The 23,394-nt window shown below is 38.6% G+C and overlaps 1 protein-coding gene across 2 annotated transcripts; it reads left to right on the top strand.

The window, feature by feature from the left end:
• On the top strand, positions 1–23,037 carry LOC580639 (mesenchyme-specific cell surface glycoprotein). Of its 2 annotated transcripts, none has more exons than XM_780686.5 (13): positions 1–110; positions 4,205–4,409; positions 5,201–5,419; positions 5,784–5,985; positions 6,469–6,613; positions 7,767–7,881; positions 8,546–8,722; positions 9,475–9,540; positions 10,596–10,849; positions 11,507–11,721; positions 21,154–21,281; positions 22,313–22,805; positions 22,854–23,037. In XM_780686.5, exons 2-12 carry the CDS (start codon positions 4,205–4,207, stop codon positions 22,399–22,401), a joined length of 1,815 nt encoding a protein of 604 aa, XP_785779.3. In that variant the 5' UTR covers positions 1–110; the 3' UTR covers positions 22,402–22,805; positions 22,854–23,037. The 2 variants fall into 2 exon arrangements, with proteins under 2 accessions (XP_785779.3, XP_030842489.1); XM_030986629.1 differs by having other exon boundaries at positions 22,850–23,037.
• Positions 23,038–23,394: the final 357 nt, after the last annotated feature.

Genomic DNA, 23,394 nt, shown 5'->3' with positions numbered 1-23,394 from the left:
TTGGCAGATAAAATGATATCAACAAGTTATTATTCTGGCAGACTTGATTTGATCAGGAGAGAGAGAGAGAGTATCGGAACTGCTAAACGTCCATCTGGAAACGATTCAAGGTAGGCTATTGGACTCATTTATTAGTAAGAATTATTGACAGTTGTTATAGGATTAGCAAGTTTCGAGACGTCGTAATTAATGAAGTACATGGTACGGTGATCGCAAAAATTACAAGTTAAATTGATATACAAAGACTTATGGAAAAGTTGACTCTTACCGGTTGCATATTTTTATACAGTTACATGTAATGGTAATGCAATGTGCCAGATATTATTGACCACACTGAAGATTCCTTGAGTATGATTGTACATGCAGTGAACGTATGCTTTATTTTTTTTATTTTTTGCCTGTTAGTTTAGTTAGTTATTTAGTTAGTAAGTTAGTTTGTTTCAGTTTCCAGGCCTACGAAATGCACTTGTAGTATTCGCTGATTCTTCATATTTCTGATTTTTTTCACATGTATGCTTCATTTGTTTTTTGTTGTACCTATTAGTTTAGTTAGTTGTTTAATTTTGTTAGTTAGTTAATTAAGATTGTTTTAATTTCCAGGCCTGCGAGATGCACATGTAGTATTCGCTGATTCTTCATCTTTCTCATATTGTCACATGTATGCTCCATTTTTTGGGGTACTTATTAGTTTAGTTAGTTGGTTAGTTATTTAGTTAGTTAGTTAGTTTGTTTCAATTTCCAGGCCTACGAGATCCACATGTAATAATCGCTGATTCTTCATCTTTCTGATTTAGTCACATGTATGCTTCATTTTTGTTGGTACCTATTAGTTTAGTTAGTCGGTTATTTAGTTAGTTAGTTAGTTAGTTTGTTTGTTTCAATTTCCAAGACTACGAGATGCACATATAGTAATCGCTGATTCTTCATCTTTCTGATTTAGTAACATGTATGCTTCATTTTTGTTGGTACCTATTAGTTTAATTAGTCGGTTAGTTATTTAGTTAGTTAGTTAGTTAGTTTGTTTGTTTCAATTCCCAGGCCTACGAGATGCACATGTAGTAATCGCTGATTCTTCATCTTTCTGATATTGTCATAATCATTGTTTCAAATACTTAAGTCACGCTCGGCATTAAATAAATGACAAAGAACTTACACTTCTTTTTATATAACTTATAGGCTCTGTCTAGACATTCCTTCAACATATTGGTGGGTTGAGCCCTCATAAGACAACATAAACCGTTTCCCCCCAGGCAAACATAGAAGGAAGCACCATGATTGTTTTGTCTACGAAATGACACGAACTCGGTGTATTTCGATTTCGTATCAGATTACACGGTTCATTGAAGGGTATGCATTTACATGTATTAGAGATATTGAAGTGGAGTGATTAGGAGTTAAAACCAGTCTAGATCTGGAGATGCGAAGGTCGTGGATCGATCTCCGTCAAGGCACTTGATATACGGTGCGACCCAGAAAAAACGAAACCGAGAAATATCGATGTTTTATCATAACTTAAGCACAATTATAATTAATAAATGATACATATTTGAAAAGCTTAGATCCTCCTCTTTCATTTGATACAACTCATATAATGCATATTTCACGCATGAGTGATTAAAATTAATTTGAAGAGAGGAAACCAAAAAGTCATTTGACGGACGGTATCTGAATTTCAAAGAGAAAATCACGTTCATAGAAAGTTGAGTTTCTGCCCTTTCATATGACACCTCAATCAGGAAAATGAGCTAGGAATAACAAAGTTCTGTTTGTTTAAGGTAGTACTTGCATTTCCATAATTTTATCAAACGAATTCGTTTTCACTGGCTGCCTGCCGTAGCAACAAACGGAATTAACAAAAGACTCAAATCCGTTTCATTGACAATCAACCGTAGACGAAAGACTTCATGCATGGCTGATTGTCAACGAAACGGAGTTAAGTCTTTTGTCAATTCTGCTTGTTGCTACGGCAGGCAGCCAGTGAAAACAGGGATTGTAGAATTTACTCATATTGTGTGAGGGCATTAATTATGTATTTTTGTTGTTGTGGTTTTCTTCCTTTTTTGTTGTTATATTTCTTTTCTTATTGACAGATCGTATCCCTTAAAATACCTAAGCATTGCTCCTGGGGATTAAGTTAGTAAAGTTTTAGTAATTACTACATGTGGTTTTTTAATTTTGTTTAAACCTTACACGTTTGACATTAATCATCACGGCAACGTGCATGTGTTTATAGTGTTACGATTCAATTGAAAAAAAACTAAAACAGGATGACCAAAATGTCATCGATAATTTTTTTAATTATTATTACATTGAGAGACAAGGAAGCGGCAGTCTATGTAGTCTATCATGTGATCCATTTTTGTGGATCATATCCGTTGGTTTGTAAAACAACTAGTAACTTAACCTGTTGACTACTGAGCTCTCTCATTCACTAAGGCTTAACACATGGAACATCCGGTACCAGTAGGTTATGGGTTTACGAGCAATTCTCTGTATGGGCAGAGTAACACAGACTCGGTCTGCATATCGCACTAATCACAGTCGTGAGACAGCCCTCTTTCGTGATTTTTTGATGACTTGATCGTGACTACTCGCGCCCTCTATATAGCAACAATGCCTAAGCGGTGACCGTTGGTCCCCCCCCCCCTTTTCTTACGTTAGTTGAGAGCGGATTTGATGAGATAACCACCCGTCAGTAACCATGCATGGAGGTGTAATCCCTCCTGGCCAAACTAGTGCAGATAGGCTTTAAAAGGGTACATTCGTATATTATATTACAAGCAGATCACAATCTGCTATGGTAGATTCTGAAGAGTCAGCTACCTTTTTGAGCAAGAGCATCCCCATGTCTCTGAGTTCGTGCCGTTGCATTCTTATCGTACACTTTACCACTTGAAAAAAAAGTAATTGATGCTCAAGGCTCCTACATATTTGACTGAACTGCTTCCCCAAATTTTCTCCTTACTATCCCTCAAATAAATACAAATATAAAAATCACGACCTTTTCCGGTTGCATAAGCAGAGATTTGGAATCAACTGCTAGAATATATCAAACATTGTGATACTGTTAAAACCTCAAGCATGTCTTAAAACGTTTCGTTTTAGAAACAACTTCCAACGTCAACTAATGGCTGTACATGTGAACCTGTGAAGGAAGTATGCTGAACATATCTCACTCTCCTTTATTAATTTCCTTCCTTCTCTCTATGACAGCTGGCTGCATAGAGAATTAAAGATAAAAACCAGTTATGGTCATGCGATTGCATTGTGAAAGAAACGTTGTGGAATCGATCAGAAAAGGTTGATCATCTAGCATATAAATATTGGTGTGTACTGCAAGGTTCTGGAATCATCAAAATGATAAGAAATTTGGCCCAGTCTTCGTAAAGTTACAAGCACTGTTCACAAAAGGGTGTATATGGGACTACGCACACGTGCGTTTATCTCTCACAGTCCAATAGATAAGTAAGATGACACTTTTCTTTCTTTTTTGGTCTCAAAATTTGAAAATTTGACATTTTGCTCCGTTGGGGGGGGGGGGGGGGGGGGTAAGGTCACCTTTTTTAGATCAGCCATTGGCATAATTTGGCATCACAAATATGTCCTTAATTCTCTATGCAGCCAGCTGTAATAGAGAGAAGGAAGGAAATTAATAAAGGAGAGTGAAATATGCTCAGCATACTGCCTTCACAGCCAGGCGCGTACGCAAGGGGGGGGGGGGGGTACCCCCCTTCAGTTTTTTTTATGTGTGTATTTTGGAGCAGACCCCCCCCCCCCCCCCTTGTGATTTTTTTTTTTTAATTTTTAATCCAAAAAAAAAATAAAAATGCCAATGGCTGACCTAAAAAAAGAGGTGACCTTACCCCAACCCCAACGGAGCAAACTGTCAAATTTTCAAATTTTGAGACCCCCCCCCCCCATTTCTTCTCTTCTCTTTTACATATTTGATCATTCCTTTGACTCTACAATTGTCACTCCTCTTCTCTTCTGTTTATACTGTTATTTATATACTTTTCCATCTTATGTTTTCTTCTCTCCACTCTAATCTTCCCCTCTATATTGTTTCTCATTATCTATTCTCTTCTCTTCTGTACAATTATCTTTTCCATATTCATTGCTCTTCTAACTTCTCATCCCTTTACTCTTCTGTGCTGTTCTCTTCCCTTCTCTACGTCTCTCCTCTTCTCTTTCCCCCTAATTCTAGATGCTACCCTCAAGGCTTTTGACATGTGTTCTTGTCACGACGCTGGTGGCGCTCTCCTCATTGACTGAGGCGGCGATTCACCTAGAACACTTATCGACGATCTACGTCCCCTACTCTTACCTATCATCGCCGAGGTACGACATCGACTCCGACGCCGTGGAGCAAGTCGCCTACGATGCCCTTGAAGGATTCGCTTACGTGATCGGTAAGGAGAGGGAAGGAGGTGGGAGGAGGGAGAGGACAATGGAAAGGAGCTAGAGGAGGAGGAGGAGTGGAAGGGAGAGGAGTGGGAATAGTATTAGTGGTTGAAGTAGTAGTTGTAGTAGTAGTAGTAGTAGTAGTAGTAGTAGTAGTAGTAGTAGTCAGGCACGTAGCTAGAGTTTGATTTTTTTTTTTTTTTTTTTTTTTTTGGGGGGGGGGCACATACATGTAATCGATCGAGGTCAAAAAAGGGGTAAAAAAAGTTCAACCGATCTTGGAACGTGCCCCCGTGCCCCCCCCCCCCCCCCCCCGTGGCTACGTGCCTGGTAGTAGTAGTAGTAGTAGTAGTAGTAGTAGTAGTAGTAGTAGTAGTAGTAGTAGTAGTAGAAGTAGTAATAGTAGTAGTAGTAGTAGTAGTAGTAGTAGTATAGGAGTAGTCGTAGCAACAGCAGCAGTCATAACGCGACTTTATTTTCTTATTTTAATTTTTTTATTTTGTTCACTCAAACAAAAAATAGTGCTCTTACGGTCAGCTACTGGATAACAATACCTTAAACCCAAACGGCAAATCAGCTTTAGGCAATTACAATAGCCTTGTCCATAACATATAATGAAATCTCCAAACAAAACTTTGAAGTATTACGGAGTCCAAAAATGATTTCTATGAGATATTGATCTTACCCTGGAGTTGATTTCTCGAAAGTCTTTGCCTTGGCCATCGAATTCTTTAATAGCCAAGCTGGCCGAACCACTCATAGCATGACATCGATCGTATCGTTTATACCTTGTTGCCAGGTGATGACTATCTGCAGATTATCGACTACGATAACGTCGAGAAACCCGAGATCGTCTACAAGCACACCATACCTGAACGCGCTAACGACATCGCTCACTGTGGTCGGTTCGTTGCCTATCTCCTCCAAGGGTCGGATTCGCAGGAGCCTGGAACCATCCACGTTTATGAGAAGTTCAATCGCCAGACCCAAGAATTCACAAAAATACATGAGCGAGTCAGTAAGTGTGTCATTTATGTACTCACTATATTTTGTTTTCTTTCCTGTAAAGGTAGAACGTGCGTATGTGCGTGGGATTGTGTGTGTGCGCGTATGCGTGATATTTAGGTGTACGTCTGTGCCGAAGTGTATTTGTTATAGTGGTGGTGACGTTGATAGTCTATTAAAGGGACTTGATAACATTGTTCAGATGAGAGAAAAGGGAGGGGGGGGGGGGTTCCTTGCCATATCCAACTGATGTCTTAAAAATCTTCGACCACCCCTCTTTCTATCTTACTTTGCTGCATCAAATTGCTGTACAATTCAAATACATTCGTGCAGATATCCTTACTTCTACTCTATTCTTGTATTCTCTCCCCTAATAGTCAGCAGCCAGCCAGAGATGTTGACCTTTACCCCCGACTGTCGTAAGATCTTGACCGCCGATGAAGGAACAGCCGGTGACGACGCAGCGGAAGAAAATTTTGTTAACCCGGAAGGAATGGTTTCTATCATCAAGATCGACGGGGACTTCGCCAATCCGAGCTTTGGTTTCAAGGCCGTTAATTTCAACGATTTCGATGAAAGGTAATTAAGAGATCGTCGATATTGAACAAACCAAGGTCATTTTTTTAGCATCAATGGGCTACGGGGACGGGTATGTGCCCCCCACTCCAATCTGAATGCCGGAGAAAGTAAAGAATAAGTCGTAGAGAGAGGGAGAGACACAGAGAGACAGACAGATATTATTATTATTAAATTATTATTATTATTATTATTATTATTTTTATTATAATTGTAACATTGTCAGACAGTTCTCCTAATCAACGTATTTTAATTTTCTTCCTGTATTCTCTCAGTTTCTATTTCATAGACTTTTATTTGTACCACTATTGGTTTATCTTATCTTATGACTGTCTCAAGTTTTCCTTTTCTTTACTTGTATAATTATTCTTTTACAGTAGAATAGTTAAATTTCTTTAGTATCATATTTATAAAGCGCATAGAGACTTTCTAGTGTTATGTGCCATGAAAGTATGATTTTTATAATTATCATCATTATTTACACAGGCGTCAAAAATATTCCAACCTAGGCGTGCGTTTTCCTTACAACGGTCACTATACGAACTTCACGACACAGACTTTGTCACAGAGTGTGGAGCCAGAATACATCGCTATCAACCCCCGTGACAACGTTGCCTACGTGAATCTTCAGGTTTGTGACATGATCCCTTAACCGTTGTTATCCCTTCATATTGACTTCACGCAAGATATTAAGAAAATTTGCATTGAAAAGGGAAAAGTTCGAGGATGTTCGCAGAGTTATAAAAGAAAAAGAGTATGATTTTTTGAAAGAGTACGCAACTCTCACACCACCCCCCCCCCCCGCAACAAAAAAAAAAATCATACTTCACGATGTTAGCGAACATTTATAATGCGTATGTAAGCCTACCCATCTTTGCCAAAAAAAAGTGTGCTTTTGTAAATCTGTACTCAATGTCCCAAAATAGGGTTATATCAAGAGCTTGTAATGTGCCTGTTTTCGCACAAAACGCTCAGTATTTTGTTGAAAATGCAATTAAAAGTATACAAAATATGGGGTTATGCATTTCGACTCCGCTAAATACGATCACGCCTCGGTTTCGCCTTGAAATAATTGGATTATACCCTATTGTTTATTTGTTTCTAATTTTTTTCATTCAGTATTTTAGTTAATGAATAAAATGTATGTATTTATTTATATTATACCAACGGTGTAATTGACTGGTTTAGCTAGACCTTTGACCGAGTAACATGTAAATGGGGGTCTGTAGAAGATTCTAGCTTTCAGAGGCTTAGCGACTAGGAGCGACTGACTTTGTCCTGGCTATCTATTCACCCTTTCACCTATTATTTGTCGTATATTGATATATGAATGGTTAATTTATTGAAGACGATCGCAAAGACTGTCGAGAATCAACTTAATGCAGTTTCCCTGTCAATCACCTTTCGAACATGACAAAGACGTATTACACAATCCAAGCATGGTTTCTAAGGGATAATTAGGGTATTGGAATCACCCTTAGTGAAATTATTATTTTCGAAAGTAGCAATAGCAATATTTCCTACATAAAATTGGAGCTGAATCATCACGAAACTGCGCCTGTGGAGAGATCCAAACTATGGATCATGTCATTGATGATTGTCCGATCTACAAATCCCCCACGGCGCTTCCGGACTTCGTGAGCTCGATGATGAGACAATCAGTTGGCTTAAGAAGGATCTTCCTATCTAGATGATGTACCCGTGATATTCTGTGCACGAACGAACGAACGAATAGTGTACTGATTATTTTCCTTTAAGGATTTTGTTTTGTTATTCTTTCTTAGGAAAACAATGCGATTGCTTTACTGGATCTGGACACGGAATTGATTGTAGAGATCGTTCCGCTGGGAAACAAAAGCTGGGCCAACCTTCAACTGGATGCCAGCGACAGAGATGACGGTATAAAGTGTTAATTTATGTTTGTTTGTTTGTCTGTTTTACCTGACTGCTAGGAAAACATGCGTATGATTGTAAGTAAGCAACCAGGGAACCAACGGCTTTCCGTCTTATCCGAGGGCCTTGGTAACAAGAAGAATGCCTTACCGAAGGGCAAGAGTGTATCGGCTTAGTTTCGAACCCAGGGCCACCCGGTAACGAGACCACTGCTCTACCACTGAGCCATCGCGCATTATTAGGAAATCAAATATTTATAAATGAAAATATAGAGTAACATGGTCTCTTTTGAGCCACAAGTTCGTTAAATCATTTGCTTCAGCACAGGCAAACCCATAAACACTCGTCTCAGGACTAATATAGCCTTTCCCAATGAACAGCAGAAAATCAGAGTATGACTCGAAAAAGAAAAATAGAAGAAATCGCAGTTCAAAATTGGATTTTATTGACAAGTCGATAATGTTACTGTAATGTCATAAAGGCCATCAAGGACATTTTGGTTCAAACACGCAATATGGCTCAGTAGGTTCTTTTTGTTTCCTAAGACTTTACAAGTTATACGTAATTCACACTGGTATCCTGCAGCTTTAAAAAAGTATAATGACGAACACTTATGTGGTTTCGAGGAAACGTACCTTGTAATGCATTTTCTCTTAATTTCAACTGACAGCTATCAAATTCCAGACCGGGCACGACATCAAGAGCTTCTACATGCCCGACGCTATCAAGTACTTCGAGATCGACGGCGTCGGCTATGTTGCCACGGCCGATGAGGGAAGCGACCTCGACTACCGATTCGACCGCGCTTACTGGGGTGACGCACGACGAGGAGAGAGCATACACGATGGTGAGCGATTGAAAATTCATAGGTGGATTCTGGTGTTGCGGTAGAGTGGTTCACTTAATATCAATCCAAAGGTTGAGGGTTCGAATCCCAGTCCGACACTAACGTCTTTTGACAAGGCATTATTCCATATTTGCCACTCTCAGTTGATACTGATGAGGCTTCTATGGGTAATCAAACTATAATTTAGTAGAGGGGTACTCGCGAAATCTTTCGGTTTTTTCTGACATCATGTTCATAGAATTAAACATTGACTACATGGCTATTGGTTGGTTGGTTGGTTTTATTTTCCGTATACAAAAATCAAATACATACAAGAATACAATTTACAAATATAATACAAATCAAGAATTAAAAAAGGCTGGAAAACTCTATTCAGAGCCATTATCAAAATGGCTCTGTTCTTCGTAGAGGTCCAAAAAGGGTTGCTGTGTTGCTAGAATTAAAATGGCATTTGATTGGATAGCTCTCTCCAAAACCATTACTTAAATGGATTATGTTCTACCTGTATGACCTAGAGCTAAGAATATAATATAAACATGATAAACCGAAGATTTGACAATATTTTGTTGACACTTTCTTCTCCCTTCACTACTTTTTTTTTATCACCAGTGTTAAGTGGCTTCATTCATCTGAAAATGTAGTGTAAATCGGGAAGTTTTCATAGATATAAGCATCTCGGTGATTAGATTTATGCTCTCTCTCAATTTGTGCCATGAATAATATTCCTTGCTTCTTCATTATTTTTCAAACAGATAACCAACTTGCAAGTACTGTGTCGCAAGCTTTGAGAGAAGCCCTCAACGATGACTTGAGACTAGGTAATTACAGACTCATATTGTATTGCTTGAGTAAAAGTCAACTGAATAAATTTGAGTTCATATATATGCATTCAAATTATAATTATCAAGTTATAATCATAAGGTAAAATTATTCTTCAAAATATTATAAGAATATTACATACTGAAAAAAAAGTTACACATATTGCACGGTAGCGATTCTTCATACTTTAAACTAACTCACAATGAAAAATGAATAAACAGTTCTGCAAAAATATGAAATAAAAAATTAACAGAATTTGAAATATTGAATTAAATGTTTTGGGAACTATTCTTTAGGCCATTGTACAACCATGCTAGACGTGAAGCAATGATAATGGCGTAGCGGAAAATTTAATAATACATGTATCAACTTAAAAATCTGAGCTGATGATGATGATATTGCTATTATTAATAATAATAATAATGATAATAATGATGATATTGATATTATTAATGATAATAATAATGATAATAATGATGATATTGATATTATTAATAATAATAATAATAATAATGATAATAATGATAATATTGATAATAATAACAACAATATTTCTACTAATAATAATGATAATGATAAAAGCAATAACAAAATAATAATAATTTATGTCTGGTTTTTACCAGCTCCTTGGTTTATCTTGCATTGGGTCGAGTAAAATCATGCAGAGGGAAAGCGTGTTTGGGACATCACATCCTGTGGAAAGTGATTAATTAGAGAGGGTTAAAAAATGATCAGTAAGAAAAGTATTTTGAGAATATAATTTTGTTAAAGATAGATAACCCTAGATATATGGATGAAGTTCGATACCTTACTTATCCATAACTAAATAATAGGTTGTGGATAAAGAATAGTACTTTTAGAGTTTTTATTTTGGGGTGGGAGGGGGGGGGGGGGGGGGGGGGGAGGGGGTTAAGCCCCCAAATATATTTTATTTCACGAGGCACATGTATATATTGAATTACAAAGTCCCCCCCCCCCCCCGAGATTTTTTTCTTCTTCGAACCGCTCCTGGGACAAGGTATTAACAAGAGTAACGATGATCCCTCTTTCACAGGTCGTCTCGAGTTCAGCGTTACTGATGGTTTGAGCAAAACAGAGGAGGATAAGATAGAAGAACTCTTCTTTTTCGGTGGCCGAGGGTTCTCCATCTTGCGTGCAGATGATCTAACACGTGTCTATGACAGTGGTGACGAGATCGAACGTTTGATCGCTGAACAGTATCCCTTGGTCTTCAACTCGGAGACCTACCCGGACAGACCGGAATCAGAATCGCCTCCAGACATCGCTGATAAGCGATCAGATAATCGGGTAGGTCATTATAATAAGGGAGCTTACAGATAGCACATGGTACAAATGACCCCAAATATCCACAGATCTTTTACACATGGAGAAGTTCCACTTTGAGCATCTTAGAATAATAACTGCCAAAGTCCTAGATGTGCTTCATGAATACCTTTTGTTTGACCTCTTGAAAAGAATACCTCCACCTGCGTCTCATAGAATATATACCGTTGGTGCATAAATGAATAATGTTACATAACTTTCAAGAGCGCATATCCAGTATTCATCTCTGTGGGTTTTACCATTTTGGTACAAATGACCTTTATCTGCCCATATGCGCAGATTATTTTGTAAACTCCCTTATTCAAATTCATTTTTAATTTAATCGATTAAACGCATGCAGGATCATTTTCAATATTCTTTTCACAAAGAATAAATACTGGAGTGCTAAACAGGTACGTACTGCACCAGACATCTTCAGGAATATAATACATGAGATGATACTATAATTACCTTTCTCATACTATAGCTTTCATCCACCCGGCAATGCCCCCTCCCCATTCTCATCTAATGGGGGCAATGCTTTACTGGTAATAATCACGGCGAGTGGTAATATTGGTATCCTTATCACAATTAATTTTTGTCATTTTTTTGTAATATACTTTCAATGCTCGTTCACACCAGGGACCCGAATGCGAAACTATCGAAGTCGGCGTCGTCAACGGGAAGACGGTGGTGTTCCTAGGCGTCGACCGGGCATCCGTCATCGCGATCTACACAGTGTCGGCGGACGGCCAGGCCACCTACGAGTCTCTGCATAGACGAGGAGGCGTCAACAGGACATTCGCCCAGCTTTTGGAGGACCGAGATCTCGGCGATCTCGACCCCAAAGACATGGAGTGAGTATATGTAAAGGACTTGTAATTATTTTCTGACATACTCCGTGTCTTTCCCATGGCCTGACTCGGGGCCAATCGGGTATGACTACGGACGACGCGACCGCAGTATTCATTGCGTGCAACATACGCGAACCGAAGCATGATGAGAACTTCTGTTTGGTTCGCGAACGCTGGCGCAGACCGTTAATCAAGCCGATTCGTTTACGTGCAGTTTGTTTCTGTGTCATGAACCCGGTTTCGCCACGATGCCGACATATGTGATGCGTGGAATAAAATTATACGGACCCCCTTTGCACCAATTATGTGCATCGTTTCAACAGATTTTCATTTAGAAGTGACGGATTACCCGTATGAAATGAAATACAAGACATAGGCTGCGCGCGTCTGTATTTCACAATCTGGTGATATTTGGTAGGTACCTGATCTGATGCAAGTCATAATACAAATTACGGAAAAGCAAATAGGAGAATGTGTGGGTAGGTGCGTGTGTAGTTTATACGAGAAATGTGTTATGTTTGCTGTTCCAAACACACCAAGCATACAATGAGCGAATCCAGACGTCATTTTGACATTCTTTCAAGGGGGAAATTCTTATACTTTAGTCTGCCAATGACATTGAGGGCAATTACTTTCTTTACTTGAAGCGGAAGAGTGAATAAACTTAAGATTGTGCTTAAAGTTGATCATTAGTATGAACGACATAGTCATATTGGCCATGTTGACGTGCAAGAGAGATTATTGTAATATTCTTTAAAATTACTATATAGCCATTGAAGTACCTATGTCATTACATCATGTAGGAATGACGCTCTCTATGTTTGATAACATTTGACGATTCTACAAGCGACCTACCTACAAGTGACCTTGCTCGCAGCCTTTCTTCTGTAGATTGAAAAAATTGTGTGAGGGAACTTGTAATGAGTGTAGTGCCTTTCCTTTCTTCTTCTTTGTTTGGAGTAAATAAAGGATTTGTGTTTACTCATGGACCCTGGATATTTTAACACACAGGATAAAGAGAGAGAGAGAGAGAGAGAGCGAGCTAGGGGGGGGGGGGCAGAGACAGACAAAGACGGAAGAGTGACTTTGTCTGGAAACCACACAAATCTGTGCCCGACGGCTGGGGTAAAAGAAGAAAGAAGAACACATTTGAAAGGAACACTCTGAAAGGAAATAACGGGGAAATAACGTTGATTGAAATCATTTATTACATTGTATATTCACGCTGGTAGGTTTTACATAAAGAAATTATGATCACTGTTTGTACCCTAAGGACAGGGGCGTCGCCAAAGGGGGGGTGTGGGGGGGTGCGACACCCCCCCACCTGTCAGGATATTGTCGGTAAAATTGCGCTGGCGTCGGGAAAAAGAGGAAAGGGGAAGGGAAAAAAAGAGAGGGGAAAAAAGAGAGGGGGGAAAAAGAGAGGGAAAAAAAGAGAGGGAAAAAAGAGAGGGGAAAAAGAGAGGGAAAGGAAAAGAAAAGAAAAAAGAAAAGGAAAAAGAAAAGAAATAAAGGAAAAGAAAGGAAAGAAAGGAAAGAAAGGAAAAGAAAGGAAAGAAAAGAGAAGAAAGAAAGAGAAAAAAGAAAAAGAGGGAGGAGAGGAAAGAAAGGAAAAGAAAGAAAAGGAAAAAAAGAAAAAAAGAAAGAAAAAAGAGTGAAAGGGAAACAATAGAAACGGGGGGTGAAAGAGAGGAGAGAGAGGGGAGGTAAGAGTCTGAGAGTGGGAGTTAAAGAGAGAAGGGGGTTGTTGGGTGGAGTCGTCTCGTCGAGGGAGCAAGAAAGACACGGGTAAATATGTTGCTATGTCGGGTCAGCTTTGTCGGTATTCTTGCTCGATCCTCGTGTACTATATCAATGCAGAAGTTTGAAGTCGGTGAGATGTATATTGTCGGTCGACCGACAATAAACATCTCTCCCTACGACTTCTTATTCGCTGTGACGACTTCGCGAGTGACTACAACTACAATACTTGTATTTTCTCGAAGGGGAAGGGGAAAATTCATTTAGACGAGTCGAGACAGTACAACGAATCGTCTTCTTTCTCTAATAATTTAAGGAAACGTCAAAACTTCCGCGCTTCGCGCGAGAGGGGAAAACTGAGATCAGACAAAATTAATAGGGCTTATTTGAGTCGAAAACGGTACAACGAATCGTGATCTTTCTCTAATAATATGAGGTAACGTCAAAACTTTCGCGCTTCGCGCGTGAGGGGGAAACTGAATACAGATGAATGGGGCTTATTAAGAGTCGAAAACGGTACGACGAATCGTCTTCTTTCTTTATATTGTGATGAAACGCCAAATATTTCGCGCTTCGCGAGGCAGGGGAAGCTTCATTTAGACGAGTCGAGATCGGTACAACGAATCGTCTTCTTTCTCTACTAATTTAAGGAAACGTCAAAGCTTCCGCGCTTCGCGCGAGAGGGGGAAACTGAATTCAGACAAAATTAATAGGGCTTATTTAGAGTCGAAAACGGTACAACAAGTCGTGATCTTTCTCTAATAATATGAGGAAACGTCAAAGCTTTGAGGGGGAAACTGAATTCAGATGAAAAGGGCTTATTAAGAGTCGAAAACGGTACGACGAATCGTCTTCTTTCTCTAATAATTTAATGAAACGTCAAAGCTTCCACGCTTCGCTCGAGAATGGGAAACTGAATTCAGACAAATAGGGCTTATTAAAAGTCGAAAACGGTACAACGGATCGTATACTTTCTCTAATAATTTGAGGAATAGTCAAAGCTTTCGCGCTTCGCGAACCGAATTCAGATGAATAAGGCATATTAAGATTCGAAAACGGTACGAGGAATCGTCTTCCTTTCTCTATATTGTGATGAAACGCCAAATATTCCGCGCTTCGCGCGGGAGGGGGAAGCTTCATTCAGATAAGGATTAAGTGTCGAGAACAGTACACCGAATCGTCTGCTTTTTCTCATAATTTAATGAAACGTCAAAGCTTCCGCGCTTCGCGCGAGAATTGGAAACTGAATTCAGACAAATAGGGCTTATTAAAAGTCGAAAACGGTACAACGAATCGTATTCTTACTCCAATAATTTGAGGAATAGTCAAAGCTTTCGCGCTACGCGAACCGAATTCAGATGAATAGGGCTAATTAAGATTCGAAAACGGTACGAGGAATCGTCTTCCTTTCTCTATATTGTGATGAAACGCCAAAAATTCCGCGCTTCGCGCGGAAGGGGAAAACTTCATTTAGACGAGTCGAGAACGGTACAACGAATCGTCTTCTTTCTCTAAAATTTAAGGAAACGTCAAAGCTTCCGCGCTTCGCGCGAGAGGGGGAAACTGAATTCAGACAAAACTAATAGGGCTTATTTACAGTCGAAAACGGTACAACAAGTCGTGATCTTTCTCTAATAATATGAGGAAACGTCAAAGCTTTGAGGGGGAAACTGAATTCAGATGAAAAGGGCTTATTTTTTGTTAATAATGATTTAATTAAAAAAACGTCATAGCTTTCGCGCTTCGCGCGGGAGGGGGGGGGGGATCTTCATTCAGCCAAGGATTAACAGTCGAAAACGGGACAATTAATCGTCTTCCTTTCTCTATATTGTGATGAAACGTCTAAGCTTCAACCATCACCCACACCCCCCTAATGAGCGCGCTTTTAAGTGATTCTCTTGCTCACTACCGCCCCTCCCTAAAGTAAGATCCTTGCTCCGCGCCTGCATTAAAATTTATAGCTATGATGCTGACTAAATTGAAGAAATAATTCGTATACTTATGTCGTCGAGGAAATTACCATTTTGCGTATATGCAAGTACTATAGATAGTCCATAGGAAAAACAATTTAGCCTTCGGCCCCAGGTTCATAGGGTTGAATTTGTAGATATTGGACATTTAATTTTGTCGGGTAATTGGTGGCTATTTTTGTCGGTAATCGTTGGCCTCTACACCCCCCCACTGAAAAAGTTCTAGCGACGCCCCTGCCTAAGGAGCGTGGATGCTCGGAAGCTCAAAAACATGTTTGTCCAATAGATTCATTAGAGTATAATTTCAATGGAAAACTGTTTGGGAACTTGAAGTGTAACTAGCATGTCTATTTTAGGGGTTTACTCCGTTCCGCCTCGTTACAAACATTCCTGGCTTAACTAGTATACGAGAAAGCTCAGACAGACATAATAACATAATGAAGCTTGCAGAACTGTGGTGTGTTCTGTGTGGTGGTTTATTCCAGACGCTCTGTATGTTTCATGTTCAGTAAAAGACCTGCATGTCCCTCTATTCATATAATTATTTTAAACACTGGTAGGAATATCAGCAAAAATATTCCACCTGTTAATGTCTCATATGAATCATTCTTACTTGAAATTAATCTCCAAACTCATTATTTTTAAAACCTACTTCAGTTTATGAAATATTGAAAACAGTTTCTTCTTTAAATGCTTCTTAATCAAATGGACCTGATGGTATAGACCCTAAAGTGATTAAGAGTATTATTTTTCACTTTGTTGAACCATTATGCTACATATTTAATGTACAGAAACTATCCCTAACGGTTTAAAATTAGCTAATGTTGATCAAATGACATGACCAATTAAAGGTAAAGACCAGTTATGGTCATGCGATTGCATTGTGAAAGAAACGTTGTGGAATCGATCAAAAAGGTTGATCATCTAGCATCTAGCATCTGCAAGGTTCTGGAATCATCAAAATGATAAGAAATTTGGCCCATTCTTAGTAAAGTTACAAGCACTATACACAGAAAGATGTATATGGGACTACCCTATATCTCTCACAGACCATGAGAGAAACAAATTTACCAAATATATGAATTAGTAGGTGGTTTCCCGGCAAATTTTTTATCATCATGTATTAGTCAAAACATATGCTTTCACATGATTGGTAATGAGAGCTTCCATTTCATTTTTTGAAATTAGGGCGTTTCCAATACTGGTCTTTACCTTTAAAGGCCCATTTCTTTTCTTTCTTTGTTTTAAAAAATTCTAGAACAAATTATTCAAGAACGTTTATATAGTTTTTTTACAGTTAAATAATATTTTGATTGATGAACAATTTGGTTTTAGAAAAAAAAGTCAACTGCTTTGGCTGTTTCAAATTTGTGTAATCATATACAAAATGAAATTAAAAAGGGTAATTTTTGCATTGGACTTTTTATGGACTTATCAAAAGCATTCGACACCATTGAACACCACATATTGTTGAGAAAGCCGTACTGTTATGGTATTAGAGGTCTTGCATTAAGTTGGTTTGAAAACTAATTTTTTGAAAGAAAACAGTATGTGATGGTCAGTGGTGTCAAGTCTTCTGTACAACAGAGTTATTGTGGTGTTCCCCAAGGTTCTGTACCGGGCCCTCTTTTGTTCCTTATATATAAATCAACGATATGATTAAATCCTCTTCATTTTTAAAGTTATCCCTGTTTGCTGATGATACATGTGCTCTCATGAATAACAGTAATATACACATGCTTGTTTCATCAGTAAAGTAACAGGGAAATTTCAAAAAATTCTTTTATGGTTGAAAGTAAACAAATTATCTTTGAATGTTACTAAAACAAATAAAGTCATATTTAGGTCTTGAAATAGGAAGGTGCCCGGTAATTTAGTCTTTGTTGTTATTGATAATCTTGTTATATCTAATTTGAAAAATGTACAATTTCTCGGTGTTACAATTAATGAGTCATTGGATTGGAATATGCATATATTAGAAATTTCTAAGACACTTGCTAGATATGTTGGTATCCTTTCTAAACTAAACATGTATATTGCCTAGTAATGTTTTATATATTCTGCACAATAGCCTTGTTTTTACCACATCTAAAATACTGCAACTATATTTGGGGAAATACTTATAAATCACACCTGACAAATTATGTTTTACAGAAAAAGTCTTTAAGAAATATAACAAATTCACAAATGCAAATTCCAAGTATACCACTCTTTTAACAGATGCAAATCTTGCCTTTAAATGATTTGATTACATTCAATACTCTAATTTGTATGTACTCTGTAAGACATAACATTTTGAAACACAGTAATATGTTTATTAAAAATCCAAATATCCCTTCATATGCCACTCGTCATAGACCACTTTCATCAACCCAAACAAGACTTACTTCTAAGAGTCTGATTTTCACTTTTACCCTCTGTGATATTTTATTGCTTTTAATTAATGTACATTCTTAACCGAACTCAATGTATTTTTTTTTTTTTTTTTTTTTTGGGGGGGGGGGGGGGGTTACGAATTATAATTATTGGCCTTTGTTAAATATCTTGTTTAACATTGAATTGTGTAATACAGGGCTTTCTTGCAAAGCAGTTTTCATGTACTGAAGAGACCATCCAGTATTGTAAACACATAATAAGTAACGACAGTAAAACATTATCAATTGTCGATATTCCATGATAACTATTCCGATCTTTACTTGACCTTTAGTGCCTTAACATGATATTAAATTACAAAATAAACATTATAAGTGAATCCTACTCCCTTAAAAAGTTGGGAATACACCTATATATCATGCATCAACATTGAACATTGGGCTCAAAACTTTGCCCGAATGTAGAAATTGCTCTCTAACGATATGAGATCACGAATCATCACCATGACCATTACAGCAACAACAACTACAAATCTTCAACGGAAAGACCTTTTCTAGGTTCAAAAATACAAAGTCAATTATCCTATGGGGATTTGGGGGGAATCGCTTCGAACAAGATGATGTTCCAAACGTTACCGGTGCCAAAATGACTTATCACTGCCCAGGTATAGACCTAATAAACTTAAGACATGCCAATGTGGATATAGTCCACCTTCTCATCATTCTCACAATAATAATAACATTAAGTCAAATTGTCTATATATTTACTAAGGATTAGGGTTTCTGCAATATATACATAGATTGTATGTAGCTCTATTCCGATGAGCTTATTATAGTGGCTATATTGCTTGGATCAACACAATCAAGAGGTAAGTAACGAGTCAAAAATGTAGTATTATACTCACTGCTTGCCTAGTTCCTGCTAAATGCGAAATGAATCGTAGAATGGAGCTTCGAGTCCTTTCCTCAGAAATACTTATCAAATTATATCCGAGCTAAAACTAAAGGATTCACACTTAATCTTACACAGTTCAGATAAAAGTAACAGGCAACAAGTGACGTTAAAGGTCCCTTCAAGAACGTGTAATGACTGTCAGTGCCTTAAAAGGACGTCGCAGTGCCTTAAAATGAAGGACGTCATACGTGGCAGTCCACTATGTCGAGGTGCAAATCTCAAATTCCCTATTGAGAGAGCACCTGGGGTCGTTTTATGAAACAATTAGTCGGTTCACCGACAATTCTTTTGTCACCGACTATTTTCCAGGCCTGTGATTGGTCAAATTTAGTCAGCGCTGACTAAATTGTCAGTGAACATGATATTAGTCGGTGAAAACCACCGACTAATTGTTTTATGAAACGCCCCCCACCACCCCCCCCCCCAGGTGTACGTTAGTCGACCTATGTGATCAAAAAACGAAACCAGAGGAAAATTCACATTTATAACCAAGAGCTAACCAATCAAACAATAGTAATTCATATTTTATCTCTAGCTCAGTGAGTCGGTCCTGATGAGCATTGCGATGCAAATGAAATCACGTCATGTAGTGATCTGGGCATTCCGTCCAGCAAGTGGAAACCTTTGTCTCTTTTTTGTGGGGAAGGAGGGGGCGGGGGTCGAAAATATATGCCAACCCCCTCTATCTTTTACTCCCATCCCTCCTTTTCAGGCTCTTCCCCCTCTCTCCTCTCTTTTATCCCCCGTTTTGCTTCCCGTTTCTCTTTTCCTTTTCTCATTTTCTTTCTTTTCCTTTCTTTACTCTCCTTCCTCTTCTTCTTTTTTTCTCTTTCTTTCTTTTCTTCTCTTTACTTTCTTTTCCTTTTCTTTTTTTTCTTTTTCCCCTTCCCTCTCATTTTCCCCCTCACCCTTTTTTCATTTTCCCCGACGGCAGCGCAATTTTACCGACAATATCCTGACAGGTGGGGGTGTCGCACCCCCCTACACACACCCCACAACCCCCCCCCCCCTTTAGCGACGCACCTGCCTCCTCCTCCTCTTTTTCTTCATGTTCTTATTATTATGTCTTTCATCAGTTTAATGTTGTTATTATTATTATTATCTTCATTATTATCTTTAATAAGCTTTTTTCCTTATCTGTCTGTAAATAAATTTTACTGCTTTAACTTTTTCATTTTGCACATTTATGTCGGGGACCCCAATGGAAAAAAAGCTCTCGAGCTATCGTGGGCTACCCTGTTCAAGCTGACTTAATTTGATCTGTTATTTTTCATGTATTGTTGTATGTTCTAAGCTTGGCGAATAAAAATCAATTGATCAATCAATCAATAAGGAGTATATTCCTCGTGGTGTAAGTCCCGTCATTTAGGAAATTTGATGATCTTAACTCGCAAGGGGAACTCGCACCACGAGGAATAATGTTGTCCAAAAGAAAGTCGTAGAAGTCGTTGGCCAGTATTTACCATGCTACATCCCATTCAACATTTTGAATTATTTTCCTCTTTTGGGGTCGTTTAGCTGCATTTTGTAGTGAGCGCTAATTTTTTTTTTTGGCCCTCGAAGATTTGAACAATCGCTACCCCCCCCCCCCCCCGTTGAGCGCCAGGAGGGGGGGGGGGCATCTCCCCACAAGGTAAAATTAACGTGTTTTTACAAGTTTTTTTCCATGGGGGCCGGGTACCCAGCCCCCCACCCCCTGGATCCGCCACTGCCCATACAAGACCGACGTCAGAGACCGACACACACAAAACAAAACAAAAAATTATATTACCCCCCGAAAGGCTAAGATAGTGGTCTGATAAGAGTCGTTTCGGATTCGGATTCGCGATGTGACTAGGATATCATACTTCAGTTTTACCGATCAGACTGACACCAGGCTGACAAAAGGCGGAGGAAAGAATGAAATTACCCGGACCTAATTAACTTTACTATCATGACTATACCAGAAGGGTCATACGGTATTGCAGGGTATAGGCGTAAATAAATCCCAGTGTATAATTCAATTCAATTCAATTCATCTCTATTCAACGATATAAAAGAAAATAGTACAATGCAATAAAACATATTGACATAATCATATACATGTGTAAAATTAACATATCGTTAGGGGCAACCAAAAAAGATCAGGATCGTGTGGACTGGTGCCCCTTTGACAAAATTAACAAATTATAAGTAAAACATTAATAATAATCACAAGTGGACACATCCAACACACACACACAAACACACACACTCACCCAAGAGAAGGGAAGGGGAAAGAGAGATTACATGTACAGTGTATATATGATGAAAATATATACGCCCTAGACCTTAGCCATGTCCGCCCCTTCCTCCTGTCCCCTTTGGATACGCCAATAGACTGCAAAATTCATGGTATTATTTATCCCCCTTCCCCCAGGTTTGTACCAGCGGACCGGAGCCCAACGGACAAGCCGTTACTGATGGTGGCTGGTGCCGCAAGTGGAACGCTCTCGCTCTACCACGTCATTGGTGATGGATCTACAGGTTCCGGCTCGGGGGCGCAGGGTAAGCAAAACGTGTTGACTTCAGCCAATTTCGAACTACCCCAGTGTAAACAGGATCGCAAATACAGTAAAACCTGTTTATAGCGACCGCCCAAGGGAAACACTAAAAGTGGCCTTTGGAGGCAGGTGGTCTTTGTAAACAGGTTCCCTTTGTACATGATTCAATGCGAAACCATTTTCAAGGGAAGCAACAAATGTGGCCTTTGTAGACAGGTGGTCCCTATAGCAGGTTTGACTTTATACTTTCGATGGCCCTTGTAGTCTATACACTTCTTTTTACTATCTTTTCTTTTTTTCCCTTTCTCCACCTATTCTTCACTTTCGTTCTAATATTTATCGTATATTTTATAAGCCGTACCTAACACAAGGGCATTCGTTTCAGGATTTACTCCGAGTGTGACTGCTGTCAAAAGGGAATTCGAAGTTTAGTCATGAGTTGGGAGTTTACCAAACTCGTGCAAATGACCGTTTCAATTTTTATTTTGAAAAGTTAATTCCCAGATGTATTCATTTGTTATTATACAAATAATACACAGCAGTGAAATGATTTTACTAATGACCGGTCTTTAGAATTGGTTAATGACCGGTCATCATCCAAATTACGCTTTAGGCAAAATAATTGCCTGGTCACGTGAACGCTTTCAACCAATCATTTTTTTGGTTGCAAGTCACTGTTTATTTTTTGTTATTTTCCCCCAATTATGTTTTGTAATTTACTTTACTTTACAATCGTTATGATTTTAAATGTTTCTGGGCTGCAAGCGTATCAAGCTGTCACGCTTAGGCTGTAGCCCTTCTGTATCATCACCTCTTCGAGCGTATGTATCTATGATTTACTGAATGTGGAAATGTAATTTAACTTATGTTTTATACTCATGTAAAGACATTGTCACATTATTGTTATAACCTATGATGATTCAGTAACCAATAAATATTTCAACTTTTTAAACTATTTCAACTATTTCAACTATCATTTGATTAGGATCCACGTCATCATCTTATAAGTCTCTATATACTATGCTTTACTTGCAGTCTCCAACAACCATGGCAGTCAGCTCTCATCAATGGGAATGCTCATCATCGGCTTGGTTGCCATCATGGCTGCTCTCATCAGAAAGTAACCTACATGTCGTCATGGCCTTAGAGAACCACCCATTGCGACTTTCATAGGATACCTGACCTATGTCATCGACGCCCAACGAAAAACATAACATTTCTACTAATAAAATCATTAAGTACTATATATTTTATTGTTGATGTGATGTGATGATGTGAAAGGGAAAGTGGGTAAAAGATGGATACTTTGTCACAGATAAAGATATGTTGAAAAGTATTTGTAAACTCATATTAATCTTTTTAAATGTCGCTAATATTCGGTTTATTACGGACTATAGACACACTATAGATCGTTTGAAGTTTACAATAAATTGCTAGCAATCGCGGATTTTATTCGGTCAGGGAAAAAAAGGTGTATATGAGAGAGAGAGAGAGAGAGAGTGTGTGTGTGTGTGTGTGTGTGTGTGTGGTGGTGTGTGTGTGTGTGGGTGTGTGTGCGTGTGAGAGAGAGAGAGAGAGAGAGAGAGAGAGAGAAGGAGAAGAATGTGACATAAGATTGCATACTTACTCCAATAGCCAAATAAAATATACATGATGTCAGGATATGGATATTAAACATTAATACTTTTCTGTATGGTTCTGAATGGCATAATTTTTTTCTCGAAAATGTCAAATAAAGCTGAAATTTTTATTCGAGTTAATTTGGTGACATGTGTAGCTTAATTATTGAGCGTGGTTATTAATTGTTAACAGGTCTTTGTAGTGCAATAGACATTTAGACCGGAAGAAAGTGTCTCCCGAGTAAGAGAGAGAGAGAGAGAGAGAGAGAGAGAGGAAGAGAGGAGGATCGAGAGACAAACAGACAGAGGCAGACAGTAAGAGAGACAGAGAGAGAGAGGCAAACAAACAGTGAGTGACAGAAAGAGAGAGAGAAAGAGACGGAGAGACAGACAAACAGTGAGTGGCACAAAGGGAGAGAGAGAGAGAGAGGGAGAGAGACACACACTTACACACAGACAGACAGAGACAGACAGAACGTAAGAGAGAGAGAGAGAGAG

This window comes from Strongylocentrotus purpuratus, unplaced genomic scaffold, assembly GCF_000002235.5.
Source record: "Strongylocentrotus purpuratus isolate Spur 01 unplaced genomic scaffold, Spur_5.0 spur5_scaffold_16, whole genome shotgun sequence".
Taxonomy (NCBI): Eukaryota; Metazoa; Echinodermata; class Echinoidea; order Camarodonta; family Strongylocentrotidae; genus Strongylocentrotus; species Strongylocentrotus purpuratus.
Note: the sequence above shows the minus strand (reverse complement) of the source record. Positions and strands in the feature narration are given on the sequence as shown.

Excerpts from the sequence above, each read along its gene's own strand:
- LOC580639 (XM_780686.5), top strand. The coding sequence starts at position 4,205 with ATGCTACCCTCAAGGCTTTTGACATGTGTTCTTGTCACGACGCTGGTG. Across the intron at positions 5,420-5,783 it reads AAAAATACATGAGCGAGTCA|TCAGCAGCCAGCCAGAGATG; the intron begins GTAAGTGTGTCA and ends CTCCCCTAATAG. Across the intron at positions 9,541-10,595 it reads CAACGATGACTTGAGACTAG|GTCGTCTCGAGTTCAGCGTT; the intron begins GTAATTACAGAC and ends CCTCTTTCACAG.